Source organism: Diabrotica virgifera, chromosome 1 (assembly GCF_917563875.1).
Source record: "Diabrotica virgifera virgifera chromosome 1, PGI_DIABVI_V3a".
In the NCBI taxonomy this organism is placed as follows: Eukaryota; Metazoa; Arthropoda; class Insecta; order Coleoptera; family Chrysomelidae; genus Diabrotica; species Diabrotica virgifera.
In genome coordinates, this window is record NC_065443.1 from 284,005,511 (window position 1) to 284,024,354 (window position 18,844).

At 37.2% G+C, this 18,844-nt stretch overlaps 1 protein-coding gene across 12 annotated transcripts in view; it reads left to right on the forward strand.

The window, feature by feature from the left end:
- LOC126884845 (uncharacterized) overlaps window positions 1–18,844 on the forward strand; it is a 127,418-nt gene that overhangs the window by 59,775 nt on the left and 48,799 nt on the right. For 10 of the 12 annotated variants that reach the window (XR_007698162.1, XR_007698163.1, XM_050651129.1 and 7 more), the window contains exons 2-5: window positions 809–1,037; window positions 12,146–12,295; window positions 13,343–13,504; window positions 18,142–18,327. Coding sequence is in view for 10 of the 12 variants with exons in the window: in XM_050651129.1 (XP_050507086.1) it covers window positions 866–1,037; window positions 12,146–12,295; window positions 13,343–13,504; window positions 18,142–18,327 (670 nt within the window). In the remaining 2 variants the exon portion in view is untranslated. The remainder of the gene's footprint in view (window positions 1–808; window positions 1,038–12,145; window positions 12,296–13,342; window positions 13,505–18,141; window positions 18,328–18,844) is intronic. The other 2 variants (XM_050651137.1, XM_050651142.1) reach the window with 1 other exon arrangement.

An 18,844-nucleotide genomic window follows, 5' to 3' on the forward strand; every position in this document is an offset into this window, starting at 1 on the left:
TTATATAGGTTTAGGTCGTATTCAAAAGCTTTCTCCTGGATCGTTCGTAGTATGAATATATTATCTGTAGTGCCCTTACGAAGTCTTATTCGATTTGTATCTTGGTATAAAATGTTTATTAAAATTTTTTTAAAATGTCCAAATGGATTGCAAAACGTTTCGATCTTATTCAGATCATCGTCAGTGCCTAGAATGAAGCATTTCCCCGTTAGATTGAAAGCAAAAGGTTAACAGGCACAATTTTAGCCTTTTACTTTCAATTTAACGTGGAAATACTTCATTCTAGGTACTGAAAATGATCTGAATCAGATCTAAAACGTTTTGTAAAAGGCTAAAATTGTGCCTGTTAACCTTTTGCTTTCAATTTAACGTGGAAATACTTCATTCTAGACACTGAAGATGATCTGAATCAGATCGAAAACGTTTTGCAATCCATTTGGACGACATTTTAAAAAAGTTTTAATAAACATTTTATACCAAAATACAAATCGAAGTTTTTTACTTCTGTATAAGTATTTGAACCTAAAATATTCATTTGATACATAATGCAACAAAAAAATAATCAAAAAACACCGTTTTTTGCACCTTAAAGACTGTTATAAAAATTATAACCAACAATTTGGAGTTGCACGCTCTTGGAAGTTACTCAAGACATTGCCCTTCATAACGCTGTTCTGCTTTCAAAATTCACTAATAATAATTAATGCACGTTTTTTTCTACAGCTTGGGCTATAAATAGCTTTACTTTACCAGTATAAAAATTTTAACTTTCAAACGATGATCACTGAGAAATTCCTGTTCATTTCAGAATTACGATGTTAGCTGATGTCGAAAACGACTTGGAGGACACTTCATACCTCTGGAGATGAAACTTTTTTCCACTTTTTCTTTCATCCTGATCTTGTACAGCCCTCAGCCTTTCTCGCTAGCACAACGACTGTTGCATTCGAGAGCATATCATTCTGACGATGACGACGATCATGTCGATTACCACTATGAAGACATGGACGACAAACTTCTTAATCACAACGCTTCAGGTGAGTACAACATTTTGTTTATATTGATGTTGGCCATTTAAAATCACTTTATTGAATGTTATGTTTTAGTACTAATTCTGAAATAATAATAATAGCATGTCCGATAAGTTTCAGGGTTCGATAAGAAAAAACCATTTTATGATTTGGAATACACTTTAATGTGCAATAAAGTATCCCTGAACATAAATACACTTGCTTTAAGGCAGCGTTTAGACACCGCGATAAATCCGAGCAATTTATCGATATTGATCGAGTTGTTTCAAATTATCGTCATGTGTAAACAGTAGCCTTAGATCATCGAAAAAGCCATACTAAAAGATGAAATGGTATATTTGCGATTCCTCGATATGAAAAAAGCTTTTGACATGGTGAGCAGAGAGGAAATATGGCAAAGCTTGACAAATAAGGAAGTGGATATGAAACCGATAACCACAATCCGGGGTTTGTATTGCAATACCATAAATCAGGTAAGAACAGGCAATCTTATTTCCAGCAAATTTACGAATAACGACGGAGTCAGACAAGGAGGGGTATTGAGCCCCCTACTGTTTATCTGTCTAATAGACGAAGTAATTAAAATGTGCTGGCTAAAAACAAAAAAATATACCATAGGATACAGAAACCTACAACAAATAAAAATTGAAGCTTGTGTATTTGCAGATGATATTGTTATTGTGGCAAGAACTGAAAGAGCTCTGGAGGAGAACATAATAATCTGGGAGGCAGAATTAAAAAATTACAATCTAATAATTAATATGGAAAAAACAAAAGTAATGGCAATGTCCAAGAAAGATGTTAACCAAAATATTGAAATCCAAGGCAAAAAAATAGAACAGGTAGATACATTTAAATACCTTGGAATAATTTTAAATAAGAAGGGGACACAAGAAGACGAAATTGGAAATAGGATAAAAGCAGCCATAAGAACATATCATTCGCTGTATAAAAACTTCTTAAATAAAAAAGAAATAACAAGGAAAACCAAAATGATAATATTTAAAACAATTTACGTACCTATCACTACATATGGAGCAGAGAATTGGGTATTGAACGACAAACAAGAAAAGAGATTGCAAGCCGCGGTAATGAGGCATTTAAGAAAAGTCGTGGGAGCTAGGAGAACGGATAAAAGACGTAGCGAAGATAATAGAAGAAAATTAAAAGTAAAATCATTAAAGGAAAAAATTTATGAAAAGAAATTAAAATGGACTGGGCACTTATTTAGAATGAACGACGGGAGACAGGTTAAAATGACATGGGAAGCGAGGCCGATAGGAAAAAGCAGGAGAGGCAGACCAAGGAAAACGTGGGATACCAGTGTGATGGAAATATTGCAGAATAGAGGAAAATCGTGGCAGGAAGCCAAAGAATTAGCTAGGAATCGAAAAAAGTGTCGTAAGTTCGCAGAGAATAACGAGTAAAGAAGACACCTCGACACCTTATACTATAAGAGGATCATAGATTATGTTATGTTATGTAAACAGTACATTGCAGCGATTTATCGGAATTAGAGTTGGATTGCATGGATTGCACGGATTGCATCAATTTATTGTAATGATCGAGTTGTTTCAGTTTATAATCAATCGCGACAATATATCGCAGCGTCTAAACAAGCTTTAAAAAAACCAATAAATCGTACCAATTTATCGTCACAATAAATTTCCCGCATTTATCGCGGCGTCTAAACGCCACTTAACGATATTTCAATTTATGAATTCCATCGCTGAAATGAGAATCTGGCAGGGCTGCAAAATACGCTTCCACAGCTGTTATGGCCACGTTATTTGATGAAAAACGCTTTCCGGATAGTCATTTCTTTTAGGTAATGAAACAGGTGTAAGTAGCTAGGAGTAAAATCTGGTGAATAGGGTGGATTCTTCAACAATTTAAACTTTAATTCATGGATTTTCGCCATTGTCAAAATGCTCATATGACACGGAGTATTGTCCTGATGAAAAAAGACTTTTTTCTTTTCCAAACCGGACATTTCTTACCAATTTCTTCCTTCAGCTGTTGTAAAAAAATACAATAATATTCAGAATTTATTGTTTTACAAATTTGCGCAAGTAACCAACAAACAAAATTCTGTTCGCATCCTAAAAAACTGGTGGTAACACCTTCTTGGTCGATTTCTGGACACGAACTCGTTTCGATGGTGAAAAACCAGGTTCACACCAATCTTTAGCCTCTTGTTTTGATTCAGGATCATGGTGATATACCCGACTATCATCCAGAGTGATGGATCGATGAGCAAAATATACTTTATCGTTTCGTAAACGCTCCAAATGTTGATGGGAAAGTCGCATTGGAATGCGTTTTTGTTCCTTTGTTAGCGAATGCAGCACCCGTTGTGAACACAGTTTTATGAAACACAACGCGCTCAGGGCCGTGCCGTGCTATGATGCGGCGAAGCAGTCGCATCAGGCGGCATCACAAGGGGGGCGGCATAATCAGTATAATAAAAAAAAATGTCAGATTGTGTAAAAATATTGTCAGGAACTATAAAAAAAATGAAAAGTTACAGACAATATGGCTAATGACCAAATAAAAATTTAATGAAATTGGAGAAAATCTTAATATAAGTTCCGAATTTCCAGGTGAAAATGAAATTCGAGCAAGGAGAAAAAAGCGTTTATTTGATTACGAAAAATCTGTGGACGAGCTCTTAACAAATGAAGCTAATTTAAAAATTTGTTCATCTATATTTTAGACATTGCTGTTAATTCTTTGATTGATCGATTTTCGCTTGGAGAAACTCATAATAAAGATTTTAAACTTTTGTGTGATATTTTCAAATTGAGGGAAATGGATAATAAAACACTAGAACAATATTGTATGCATCTTCATTCAATACTTTCAATAGTAAAAGAAAAGGAATCTGATATAGAGACAAATGATTTTCTAGAAGAATTGCGTGATATATCCCAAATGATACTTGGGGTTTTGAACTATTTCTGCCAAAATGACCTAATTTCTTTATACCCGAAGGTAGTAGTATCACTAAGAATTTTATTAACACTCCCTATCTCGGTAGTTAGTGGAGAAAGTTTGAAGTTTCTCAAAATTAAAAATTATTAAAAACTATTTACCAATAAGACAAACAAGACTATAAAATTTAGCACTTATTTCAATAGAGTTCTCACTAGCTGCTATATATATCTATCCCCACTAGACTACACCAATCCGATTGACGAGTTTGTCAAAATTAAAGTCAGAAGGAAATATTTAAAGGAAATATATAAAGAAATATTTCATTTAATTTAAAGTGTGTTTTGTTTTAAAATAAAAGTTTTCGTTCATTTTGTGTAGTTTTATTTAAGGGAGTAGACGCATAATCTTGGTCTAATGCTATTTAAATAGATTAATTTTTTTCGAATTCTGAGAAAACTAACAAGTATTTTTGAAAAATTCAAACGCAGAATGAAAGATTACATTATTACCGAGGGTCGAAAGTTACAGGTGAGAAAAGTAGAAAATTTAGTGTGATATTTAATTTCAAATATTTCATTCAAAAAAACTTTTTGTTCATTCTAAGTTACTGTCGCTCCCCGGTAATAATGTATTCTTTCATTCTGCATTTCAATTTTTCAAAAATATGAATTAGTTTTCTCAAGATTCGAAAAAATGAATGCATTTAAATAGCAGCGGATTCCCTTAGACCCCCTTAGGAGCAAACAAGATTTTGCGCCTACCCCTTAAATCAAAATAAAAGTAAGTTAAGTTTCAATAATAGATATTTAAGGGGCGGCATTTCGAAGACTTGCATCATATTGAAATGATGTACCGCACGGTTCTGAACGCGCTGTTTCACATTATAAGAATTTAAACGTGCGAGGGTTAGAACGCACGACGACATTCCGATGGTGGCTCATGTAATCATATGCAGCCTTTCTCACTAGACGGTGGTTGGAACGTTCGGTGCAGTCGCCGTGTTTATGTCGTCCCTTGCTACAACAACAGGCGGCAGCCGTGCCGTCTTTACGCACCCAGTAGCATAGGGGACTTAATGCGTCCTTTCATATGATACTGTCGTTCAGTCGCACGAAGGTAGTTTCGTTGGTTGTTTGGTGCATTATTTTCATTTACACTTTGTGGCTCTTTGAAGTAGGTGCATATATTTTATATTATGATGTCTCAGATTGAAGCGAGACCTGTTCTTTGGGACAAAACAATAGAAATATATAAAGATAAAAACTTGACGAGAAATGCTTGGAATGGTGTATGCCTTGCACTCAACAGTGAATTTGACGAATTAGGTGAAAGAAAAACACACATTTGGTAAGTACTGTAAGCTATATACTGTCCGCCAAAGCACAATAACAAAACGGAACAGTTTGAAAATTTCTTTAAAACATTAGGAAATAGATTTATAACAGGAGGAGATTTTAATTCTAAGCATACTACCTGGGGATCCAGAATTATTACCACAAAAGGCAGAGAACTTCTTAAAGCTATAAATGCGACCAATGCAAATTACCTCACCACAAGGGAACCAACTTACTGGCCTACCGACAATGCAAAAATACCTGATCTACTCGACTTTTATATTGTTAACCCGCCGTTACACGCGTCTTCTATTGTGACGTGGTTGCACGCGTATGAGCGTCGCCCTCACCTACATAAATTCGACTTATTTCGAGAAAGAATGAATGTCAACATGTATAAATATAAAATGGGTTTAACTCACATATTATAGAAAGACTCGTAAACCAATGTTTTTATTAATTTAACAAAACAAAAGTAAAAATAATATAGATCAAAAGCAAGTTTTCTTAATTCTCAATTTCAGCAAGCCACTGAAGAAATGAACGTTCTTTACGCGAATTCATTTTACTAAAAATACAAATTAAAATTAACAACTGTTCTGAAGCTATTTGTTTGTGGCATTTATGTATTTAACTATTAATATTTTGTATTTTGATAACGACGTCCGAGGTGGAATTCGAAACGTCAATAAAATTAATTTTTCAAGTTAAATTGTGGCTTATTTCCCAATTAGAATAGGTAAATTTAAAAATGGGTTCTTAACCAGTGGCGCACCTAGAATTTTCCTCTGGGGGGAGGGGGGTTTTGCTTGGGCACCGAAAGTTTTTTTTTGTATTATTTGTGAAAGACAAGTTACATTTTCCTACCTTCTTTTATATATATATATATTTCTATATGCTCTGGGTGGGATTTTAACCCCCAAACCCCCCTCGGTGTGCCACTGTTCCTAATCTAATCCAAACAATAATATTTTAATTAAACCTACCTAAATATTAAATAAAATCCTAAAAGTTTCTTTGAGATAACAGAAACGTGATTTCACCGTGATTGCACGCGCAGTGAGGAATTCCCTCACTTGAAGAGGGATGTCTCTTCTTTCAACTATCACACAGCACACTGACCGCCTGAAATATTCTATAACTTTTTCATACCCTCTCATGAACGATGCTAAAGGCATTCCTGGGTGCTTAATGTTATCGTATTAGTTTACACAATTTCATTGCTTATAAACAAATATGGTGAGGGATTCCCTCATAGCGCGTGTAATGGCGGGTTAAAGGAATTAATGTTAAATTGGCAAAAGTAGAATCTTGTTACGATCTACCCTCTGACCACTCTAGCGTAATCGCGACATGGTATGCACAAATAACAAACAGTACTAAACAACCATCACTATACAGTAACAAAACAGACTGGAGCATTTTCAAGACTAAACTAGATGAACTAATTGACATAAACATCCCATTGAAAACAGAAAGTGACATCTACGCAGCAGTAGAAAATCTTCAGAAATCTATACAAGAAGCTGCTTGGTATGCTACCCCTGACTGCTACCAAACAGAATTGAAAGAGAATTGCCCAACTGTAATAAAGGAAATGATTGCTAGAAAGAGAAAAATAAAGGAAGAGTGGCGAAGAAAAAGAACACATGAGAACAAGGCGAAATTAAATAAAATCACCAAGGAAATTAAACTACAATTGCATAATATCAAAAATAACAAAATACAAGAATATCTTACAGGTTTATCAGCAAACGCAGATAGTGAATATACCCTTTGGAAGGCCACGAGAAAAATCAAACACCCGAAACAACAAATACCACCAATACGAAACCAAGAGGGAAACTGGTGTAGAAATAATAAGGAAAAAGCCGAAGCATTTGCAAATCACCTCACTAATGTATTCCAGCCACATCCCATGGAAGATGGTGACACAGAGGAAGAAATAAATGACTTCCTGGAATCGCCCTACCAGATGGATTTACCTATACAAAAAATCACCACTAAAGAAGTTAGAAATATGATCCAGCATGAAATCAGTCCAAAAAAAGCTCCAGGGTATGACCTGATCAACGGGAAAGTACTGCAGCAATTGACATGCAAAGGTCTGAAAATGATAACGCAAGTATTTAATGCAATATTTAGGCTAGGTTACTACCCAGAACAATGGAAAGTTGCTCAAATTATTCTCATACCTAAGCCAGGGAAAAATAAAACTCAGTTGACTTCATACAGACCAATAAGCCTGCTACCTGTTCTATCAAAAATTTTGGAAAAACTTCTCCTTAAACAATTATCCCCAGTTATAGAAGTAAGGAAACTAATTCCCCAACACCAGTTTGGGTTCAGAACACAACACGGAACGATAGAACAGGTACATAGACTGGTAAAACACATCAGAAGTGATCTAGAAAATAAAAGGTATTGTTCTGCTGCATTCCTGGACATTGGTCAGGCCTTCGACAAGGTATGGCATGCTGGTATGCTCTTTAAACTAAAGAAAAACCTTCCTCATCCTTTTTATCAAATCCTAAAAAGCTATATTTCCAACCGACATTTCCTAGTCAAGCAGGATAATGAATACACAAGCCTAAGACCAATAAAAGCCGGAGTACCACAAGGAAGTGTCTTGGGACCGATATTGTACTTGCTCTACACTGCTGACCTACCCACAAGTAACAAAACAACGTGTGCAACTTTTGCTGATGACACTGCTGTACTAGCCTCTCACCATGATCCAAATACAGCATCCAGAACCCTTCAGAAAGACCTTAATAATATACAAATATGGCTTAAAAAATGGAAGATAAAGGCGAATGAGAGTAAATCCATCCATGTAACCTTCACCATGAGAAGACAAACATGTCCATCTGTAACACTAAATGAAACTCAACTCCCACAAACCGATACTGTCAAGTACCTAGGAATCCATCTTGATAGGAGATTAACTTGGCAAAAACACATTTTTACAAAAAGAAAACAACTAGGAATAAAATTTCGAGAAATGTACTGGATCATCGGTCGTAAATCTCAACTATCACTTGAAAACAAACTGCTGATATATAAAACTATATTAAAACCAGTGTGGACTTATGGTATCCAACTTTGGGGGACAGCCAGTCAAACTAACCTAGAAATATTGCAGAGATTCCAGAACAAAGTCCTTAGAACAATGCTGAATGCCCCTTGGTACGTGCCAAACTATGTGATAGAGCAAGACCTCAATGTGCCATCCATAAAAACAGTAATAACGGAATATTACAAAAAATATTCCAAGAGACTAGAATCTCATCCAAATGAGTTAGCCAGCAACCTTACTGATGACCACAATGATGTACGACGCCTGAAGAGATTCAAAGTAGTGGATCTAGCAAGAAGATTCGAATAATCTGTGATAACTAAACTTATTTTAATTTGTTTTAATTTAATTTATGTAAAGAGGGTGATCACTGGATCTCCCTCTACAGGTCAAAATTTTCAATTTTTGTCAAATAATTTACCTATTGTTCTCAGTTGAGGACAGATTGTAAATATTACAACATTAAATAAAAAAAAAATTTGGTAAGTACAGCAAAATTAATTATATGTTTCTGATAACAACAGTAATTAAAACTGCTAAGTATATTATAATAAACTTTATTTTACATAGTTGCAATTAACGTTGAGTATAGAAGGTGTTCAATCAATATGTATGAATATAAAAATATATAAATCGTATCTTTTTTGCGTTCGCAGGATGGATCCAATGAATTCGGTTCCTCTTATTTCTCTTTCTTCGACGATAAAGTAACCACCACGCTATAATTTGATTTCGCTCCATATAATATAACTATACCTTATATTCTACGAAATTATATTTAGTTTTGTAGGGTAAACGACTCGGTGAAGACTGGAGTAGGGCGGCCGTCAAGTCTTGTGTGAAAATTTAAAAATTTAAAAATCTAAAAGCAATATTTAAAACTAGTGGAACAACATTTAAAAACGAGTGGATGACGGAGGGTATTTCAAATTCTGTAAACGAAAAACATAGATTGTAATGTTATTCTGAAGCTATTTCCCTGTGTAATTTTTGTAATAAACTATTCTAAATGGGAAATAAGCCACAATTTAACTAAAAAAAATGAATTTATTAACGTTTCGATGCCCAAATCGGATGTCGAAACGTTAATAAAATCATTTTTTTAGTTAAATTGTGGCTTATTTTCTATTTAGGATATTTTATTACATAGATTGTATGAACTAATTAGATGAGCTAATCCAAGATCCCACAAATAACTTAGTAGAACAACGATTATAAAAACAAATTAAGACTTTTAATTAAAAACATAACAAATAATAACTGACAAAATAGAAATTGCAAATGAATTAAATAGGCATTACAATATATGAGGACAAAATTACGGACAAAAAATACCCATTTGTAATTATACATCCTAATGATAGATATCAGACACGGTATCATGGTACCTACCTCAGCCACAAAGTATAAAAAAAATAATATATCAAACAACACAGCAAAATATTTTCGTGCGACTTAATTCTTATTGTTTGAAAACGACAAGTGCGTCAAAACTACCGCAAGAGAAAACCCTCGCACGTTCAAAATTCTTATACATAATTTGAAACAGCCCAATCTTCTTCTAGTGCCGTCTCCACTAATGAAGGTTGGCTACAACCATTGCAATCTCTATCTTCTGCTTTTCAGAAAAGCGTCTGTGTGTTTAACCTGGTCCAGTTGCGAATGTTTTTCAGCCAGGATATTTGTCATCTTTTCCATTATTTTTTCCAGGTCGATACCCTTTTACCAGGATCCCTTTTCCTTCGATTTTCTTCTTCTTTTAGTGCCTATTCGTTTCGAATATTGGCGGTCATTCTGGCTATAATTATTTTATTAACTGATGCTTTAAATAGATTAGTTGTTGTTGTGGAGAACCATTTCCTCAAGTTCTTTAACCATGCTATTCTTCTTCTCCCAACTCCCCGCTTTCCGAATACTTTACGTTGAAGGATTACCTTCAGTAATCTGTATTTAGTACCGTTTCTCATTATGTGTCCGAAATATTCTAACTTTCTCCTTTTAATGGTATACATCACCTCTCTTTCTTTCCTCATTCTTCGTAATACGGTCTCGTTGGTTATCTTGTCCGTCCATGATATCCTTAGGAGTCGCCTGTATAGCCATCTCGAAGGCTTCAAGTTTTTTCTCTATTGCTTCAGTGAGTGTCCAGGATTCAACTCTGTAATATAATATTGAGAAGATATAACATCATAGGAGCCTTAATTTTATCTCTAGATTAAGGTTGTGCCTTTTAAAGAGTTTGACCATGTTATTGAATGCACTAGCCTTCTCTATTCTACATGCTATTTCTTGTGAGTTATCCCATTGTTAGTTTACCTTCGATTTTACCATTCATAATTAGCTGTGATAAATTCAGTCAAAATATAGCTTTCACTGCCCAACTAGATGCCTAGGGCTTTTACTAAGTCTCTTTCACACGATTTTCCAATACAGTATCCTGTATTTTTTCTACGGTTTCTGGTGTAGCTGCTGTTATATGCGTCCTTTCAGCAACCCATCTTTCTACTCTACTAACTGAAGGCGACTACCTTATACACTTTCAACATTAGTTCATAAATTACTTTTGCTTTTAAATCTTCAAAAAATAAAAATTCAAACACCTGTACGATTTTTTCCATTGTAATAAAATACTGTGACACGTCGATACTAAATGATTTCTAAACACAGAATGAATTCACAGATTGAAATGAAACTTCACATACCTTCATATGCACACACACACACACACACACACACACACACACACACACACACACACACACACACACACACACACACACACACACACACACACACACACACACACACACACACACACACACACACACACACACACACACACACACACACACACACACACACACACACACACACACACACACACACACACACACACACACACACACACACACACACACACACACACACACACACACACACACACACACACACACACACACACACACACACACACACACACACACACACACACACACACACACACACACACACACACACACACACACACACACACACACACACACACACACACACACACACACACACACACACACACACACACACACACACACACACACACACACACACACACACACACACACACACACACACACACACACACACACACACACACACACACACACACACACACACACACACACACACACACACACACACACACACACACACACACACACACACACACACACACACACACACACACACACACACACACACACACACACACACACACACACACACACACACACACACACACACCACATACTCGTACAACCCCAGCCTCGGGGGACATGTGTGTTTCAATGGAACAGTGGGACCCACATGTCCGAAGATCAACCGGTCATACTCCATAATGTAGTGGTACATATCTGACCTCCAAGCTATACCACCACTCCTCCCCATCGAAGGATATACCGAATGGGGAGGTTTTGTAATTAACGTTACTTTGGATGCCTTCGGTAATGGGACATCCTCTGTATTACTTCATGTGGTTAAGCCACCCGATTTTCTCCCTAATAATGACTTAGTTAATTTATTACTTGACTTTGGACTTGTGTCCTACACGTTAATATGATGAGTGTACCAACATAAAAAATAGGCTAGTAGCAACGCCCTCTCTTATTGAACCGCAATACTTATTACATCCTATTATATATGTATTATTTTTCTAGCTGTACTTAAGTGTATGTTGATGAATTGATTAATATTTGGCTTTGTTATAGCAGAAAAAGGGCAGTATGTGGGTGCCTTATGCGAATTTACCTGCAGCCCAAAATTGCTTCACGTTTACTGCAATCCCGTTACGGGTACTTGCGACTGTGAGAAGAAGTATCCTGTTAAACTTAATAATCGCTATGCAGGCTGTAGCAAGCGTAAGTTTAATGATCATTTTTTTTTCAAAACAGTACTTTTTTTCTAAAATATCTGATAAGCCACTTTGTAAGGGTAGCGTTACTATTGAAGACCGAATACGAATTTTCTTTCATATGATTATCATTCCGTACGAGAAACCTTCCTAGAAGGTATGCAACTCCTATACTGCACCGGACTGACGGTGTATTATAAACTGCTTAAATTTCATTGTGATTCCGTATTCCGTATGTCAATATTGTCTCAATGATGGCAAATTAAAGTAGCAAGGAAGGAAGAAGTCCATTTTAGTTAAGTTTTTATTTTTATACATAAGGGAAGTTGTACATATTTGAAAAAAGAGGAATTTTCGTTTAGTTTTGGGGAAGAACAGGACTTTCAGGCGTGCCAAGTTGGGCGCCAATTATAACAAATTGTGGAGTTGAACGCAGAAAAGAGTTAACGGCAAGTAATAGAATTGAACAACAGGATGAGACTGGAACTGAAGTATAGGAACGGCTCATTTGCATGCCTGTAATAATATAACAGTATAAAAACAAGAAAACTGGAATATTTTGGGCCCCATTACCAGAGGAGAAAAATATGAGTTGCTGAGAATTATTATGCAAGGAAGGATCCGAGGAAGAAGAAGCATAGGAAGATGACGCATCTCCTGGCTGAGAAACCTTAGAGAATGGTTTAACTGTAGTTCATTACAACTGTTCAGAGCAGCAGCCAACAAAGTGACCATAGCTATTATGATATCCAACCTCCGATAGAAGTTGAAACTTTAAGAAGAAGTAATTTAAAATGAGAAAAAGTTGGTTTAAATAATATGAAACTAAGGAGCTACAGAGAAAAATTATTGTGCACTGCTCACTGAAGAAGTGAGCAAAACTCAAAATAAAACGAAAGTTTCTATTCTTTTCAAATATGGATAGAATAACGCTACCGTTACAACTTTAACTTATATGAATTTCCTGTTTTTAAATTATTAATCGTTTTTTCATTTTGCTTGCATCATGGCGGTTCTGGCGTTATTATAAATTTAATAGATTCTTCCCTTTTAGCGAAACAACTGGGTGACCAATGTTATTACAAAGAAACCTGTCAGTTCACTGACCAACATGCTTCCTGTATCCAAGTCCACCACAACGCCGTTTGTCAGTGTGAAAATGGGTACCATACCGTTTCTTTACAGAAACCTTCGAAAAGAGTCTTCTGTGCAGAAGGTAAGTTCCCAAATCTATACCTAATAAATAATCTGTAGAGATAATTGTAGGTAAAAGAAATAAATAAAAGACTTACAAATCAATTTATTCTACCTTGGACGTCCGGTTTCGGATACTAAAATTTTTTATGCATCTTCAGGTCTCCAGAAAGGTAAATAAATACTAAACATACAAATTGGCAATATTAGGGTACTGTCAATAAAGACGATCACATCAAATAGTGACCAATCATAACGGAGATTTAAGTATTTTTCCACGTAAATATAACAACACTCCTTGTATCGGCATGTCATGTAACTAACATTCATATTCATATTATAATCTTAAAATTGTGCACCTTTAAAATTGTTCACCTTTAAAATTGTGCACCTTTAAAAATGTACACATCTCTCTCTCTCTCTCTCTCTCTCTCTCTCTCTCTCTCTCTCTCTCTCTCTCTCTCTCTCTCTCTCAGGACCGCCGCTAAGGAGTTGGCCGCCCGTGTGCAACTTAATATTTGTCGCCCCCTTTTAACACTTCCTGTTAATATACGTACGATTATAATTAAGTTTGGAAATGTTGATGTCAGATTATTTTCGTAAATGTATTTAAGAATATCACTAGGCTGTGGTAAAATATGGTTGAATAGCTTTAATTTCTTCATATTATATAAATCGATTGCACTAATGTCAGTCTCTGAGCTGTTTATGTCTGTATAAGGGCTTGATACACTTTCTTACAATTGGTTTTAAGTTCATCACCGTTTTTAACTTTGGTTATGCCATACTACACTAAAAATGTCTGTGTGCTGTTGAAGTAATTGGGACCATTCTTTAATTGCTGTTATGGCAGCATCCAAAATCTTAAAATGAAAATTTATTTTAAATGACAATTTCAGAGATACTTACTTACTTTCCGTGTCCGGAACACCAACAACTTTAAATTCTGTATTTCCAATGGTTGGCCACATAGATGGCCCTGTCATTTGCTATAATTAAGTCTTGTTCTGTGCAGGTCTCTCTCATCTCTGTGCATGATAGTAGATGCTGGCTGGTCTGAACCGCGCCACAGTCGCAGGTATCGTCCTCCTGGTATCCCCATTTTTTCAGGTTACTAGCACAACGTGAAACGCCGGTTCTTAGTCTGTTTAGCGCTTTTTAAGTCGGATACGGTAAATTGTGTCCAGCAACCATTTCCTCCGAGGGAGGAAAATGTGTCGCAGTAGTTGACGCTTGCCATAGGTGTATTCGGCGCGTCTCTGGCGCTTCGGGGATGGATCTTGATGTTTTCAGGAAGCTTTTCCGAGATCTTAGTCTGCTTGGCTGAGTTTGGTGGTCATATAAGGGGTGTCTTCGGTCCGTCTCCTGCTTTTTCCGTTCTACCTCTGACGTGACCTTTCTCCTGATTGGTGGTGGAGCAATTCCAGCAATGGGGTATACCTCTTCGATAGGTGTCGGTTTCAGGCAACCCGATATTATACGGACCGTTTCATTTAGAGCCACGTCGACGTTCTTTGCGTGAGCAGAGTTTGCCCATACTGGTGCTCCAAACTCCGCGGCCGAAAAACATAATGCCAAGGCAGAAGTGCGGAGAGTGTGTGGTTGTGCTCCCCATTTTGTATTAGTTAGCTTGCGGATGATATTATTTCTGGCACTTACTTTCTTCTTAACATCTTGACAGTGGTATCGGTAAGACAGAGTTCTATCCAGACGGACGCCAAGGTATTTTGGCGTCTTGTTGTGTTCCAGCATCTGACCACGCCATTCCACCTCCAGCGACCTTCGGGCATGCTTGTTTCTCAGGTGGAAAGCACATACCTGGGTTTTTGTGGGATTGGGTTTCAGATGGTTTTTATCATAGTATAGAGCTAAGTCTCCCAGGGCATCTGTCAGCTTCACTTCGACTTCATTGAAGGTTCTTCCCTGAGCTGCCACCGCTGTATCATCAGCGTAAATAAATTGCCTTGTTTGTTGGTGTATGGGTTGGTCGTTGGTGTATATGTTGTATAGAAACGGCGCGAGGACACTTCCCTGTGGTAGCCCATTTTTTTGGTCCCTCCACCGACTGTTCTTGGACTGGAGCGTTACGTAGAAGCGTCTATTCTGGAGGAGACATTTCACTAACCTTGTTAGTCGGAAGTCCTTTGTAGTTTCGTAGAGTTTTGCGAGTAGCCGTTGATGGTTAACTGTATCATAGGCGGCAGTTAGGTCTATGAACGCTACTCCTGTTATTTCCTTCCGTTCAAAACCATCTTCAATATGTTGGGTGAGATTAAGAATTTGACTGCAGCAGCACTTTCCGGGTCTGAATCCTGCTTGTTCTGGAATAATTTTAGTCTCCACATATTCTGCGATCCGGTTCAGTATCATTCTTTCAAAGGCCTTGAAAAGGTGGCACAAGAGAGATACAGGTCTAAAACTCTTTGTATCCGCCGGATCCTTCCCTGGTTTTAAGAGGGCTACCACTCTAGCTTTTCTCCAGATTTTGGGGATTTGTAATGTACGGATGCAGCAATTCATCATTTTTACGAGCCACTCTACGGTTTTTAGTCCAAAGTTCTTTATTTGCTCTGTTCGTATGTCGTCCAGGCCAGCCGCTTTATTATCTTTCATTTGATGGATCGCGCCTCTCATCTCCTCTAGACAAAAAGAGGTACCTAGAACATCTCTTTCTTCGTCGATATTCCGTTGAGCTCTCACCTTGTTCTTTCTTGATGTCGTCTTACCGTTCATTAGAAGATGATGGGCTATCTGATCGGGTGTGACTTCTGTCATGTTGACTGCCGGAGCAGCGGGATCGTTGCCAAGATTCCGAATCAGCTTCCAGGCACGTCTGCTGTTTTGTTTCATGTCCAGACTCGTGACCAGCTTGCACCACCTTTCCGTTCTGTTGGCGGATATCGCATGTAACATTTCCTCCCCAGCCTGTATTGTCGCTTCCGAGAAAGGGTCTTCTTCATATAGCTGTTCGTATCTTTTAAGTAGGGGTTTAGATTCTTCATTGAGCCCCGCTATGTACTCAGTTCGACAACCTCTAGGGATAAATTTCCGTGATACTTGCTTTACGATTTCTACAAATTTATCGTATGAATCAGGGCAAGGTTCTAGCTGGGAAACTTCTTGATCCAATGTTTCAGAGAATTTTTCCCATTTTGCTTTAGTAAAGTTGAACCTTCTCTTGAAAGGAACAATTTCGTATCTGATTGCCGCGTTGGAAAGACAAATTATTGGTCTGTGCTGTGTCTTTGGGAGAGCGCTTCCAACGATTTTTGTCACCTGGTCTCCAATTCTGTCGCTGACAAATATATTGTCTGGGTTGTAACCTCTGCGCCATCTTCCGCTGTTGAACGACGCAGGCTGCTTTGGATCGTGAATAAGTTTTAGGTTCATGCTTTCAGCCCATTTTTCTAGTTCTTCGCCATTGGAATCTGTTTCGTTGTAACCCCACGCGACACTGTGACAGTTGAAGTCACCCAGTACGAATTTGATTTGCTGTGATTGAAAGTTATTCGGTTCCTCAAAAGCAAAGTCAGCGTTTGGTGGTTTGTACATTGACGTTACTGTACAGGAGTTTATCTCCACTGTGAGGATCTCGATGTCATTTTGATCTGTTAGAGATGTGGATGCTACGTCGATATCTGGTCTGACGAAGACTGCGCTACCATATTGGTCGTGTGGTCTCTCCAGTATGAGCTTCATACCCCGAATCCTTGGTCTGCGGCTTGCAGTACCTCTATGGGTTTCTTGAACCAGTAGAACATCGACACCATGTTCTCTGCACATATTAGACAATAGGTCTTCTTTATCTGCTGATAGTCCTTCAATATTAATTGAGGTCGTCATCAAAAATGGCCTTGATAAAGACCGTTTTGATTTTGATTGCATCTGTGTTGTTGGTGCACCGGTGTTGAAAGGATTAGCCGACATTACTCGTTTCCAGGGGACGCCCGATTGTATTCACAAGTGATCACAATCTACGTGGAGGCTCCTTTCATGTCCCCCATTTCAGAGATAATATAGGTTTAATAAAATGTTCCATCTAATATTCGAAGAAGAAAAAAATACATGTATTTCCTGTATTTACAGTATTAAAAAATTCCACCGAATCAAACCTTATTTTTACTGCATCATTCACCACCAGATCTGAACTATGCGCAGAACAGGGATTAGAAAATCTTCTTCTTCAGCCTGTTTCAATCCACTCCTGGACAAAGGCCTCCACATGAGTTCTCCAGTCTTCTCTGTTTTGTGCTATCTGGTGCCAGTTTCTCCCCACTTTTGCTTTGATGATGTCTAGTCATGGTTTTTGTGTCTGTGTTTTTTCGACCACGATCAGTAACGTGGTCGGTATACGATATCTTCAGGATTCGACGATAAAGCCACATTTTAAAAGCCTCAATTTTCTTGCAGGTGGCGTATGTGAGTACCCTAATATAGGTAAATTGTAGTTTTAGTATTTAGTTATTTTCCGGAGACCTGACGATGCATAGCAAATTGTAGTATGCGAAACCGGTGGTCCAAGGTAGAATAAATTGATTGTCTTTTATAGATTTCTTTTACCTAAATTGAAATGGACTCCCATGTGCAACTCATTCAACATTTGTACAGAAAAACTTTCGTTTTGTATATATTACAACAGTTTCCCTTATTTCTATGCAGATGTCGTTGTTATAACATCAGATTTCTCCACTTTTGCCGGCGTAATGTCGGGAATCGCTATTTTATCCGGTCTTATATGTTTTGTACTGCACCTCTTCAACCAGAATTTGTATGGAACACGCCACAACAGGCACAGGTTCGGAAACGCCAATCTACCACCTCCCATCTTGTTCTCCAGCGATCCAGGTAAGTTTCATGGAACGTCCGTGGAGGTATGTGTGTTGGTTGTTGTTGGACAGTTAGCTGTGACATACTACCACATTTCCTCTTTAAAAAATATACTTGATAGTCTAAGACCCGATAAAAGAACAACCTTCACCGATCTGTTTATTTGATAACAATTATTGGATATGTAATATAGTATGTTAAACATTATAAAAAACAAGAGGTGCTCGATATAATTTTGTCCAGGCTAATTACAGTGGAATCTCGATAACTCGGATTAATCGGGACCGCGGCTGATTCGGGTTATCGAAAATCCGGGTTAGCCGGATAATATGGTAAAAATTAATAAAATACGGTATACTTACAGATAAACTCCGTTTTAATTGAAATAACAAGAAATATATATGCACAGTACACATCTAAATTAGGAATAGTTGTATAGAGTATAGAGTTGGTCCAGACACTGGTAAACCACGTTCTCGTTCCGCACAAAATCACACATACAAAGAGTCATCGAGAGTCTCACTTTTAGCTTTAT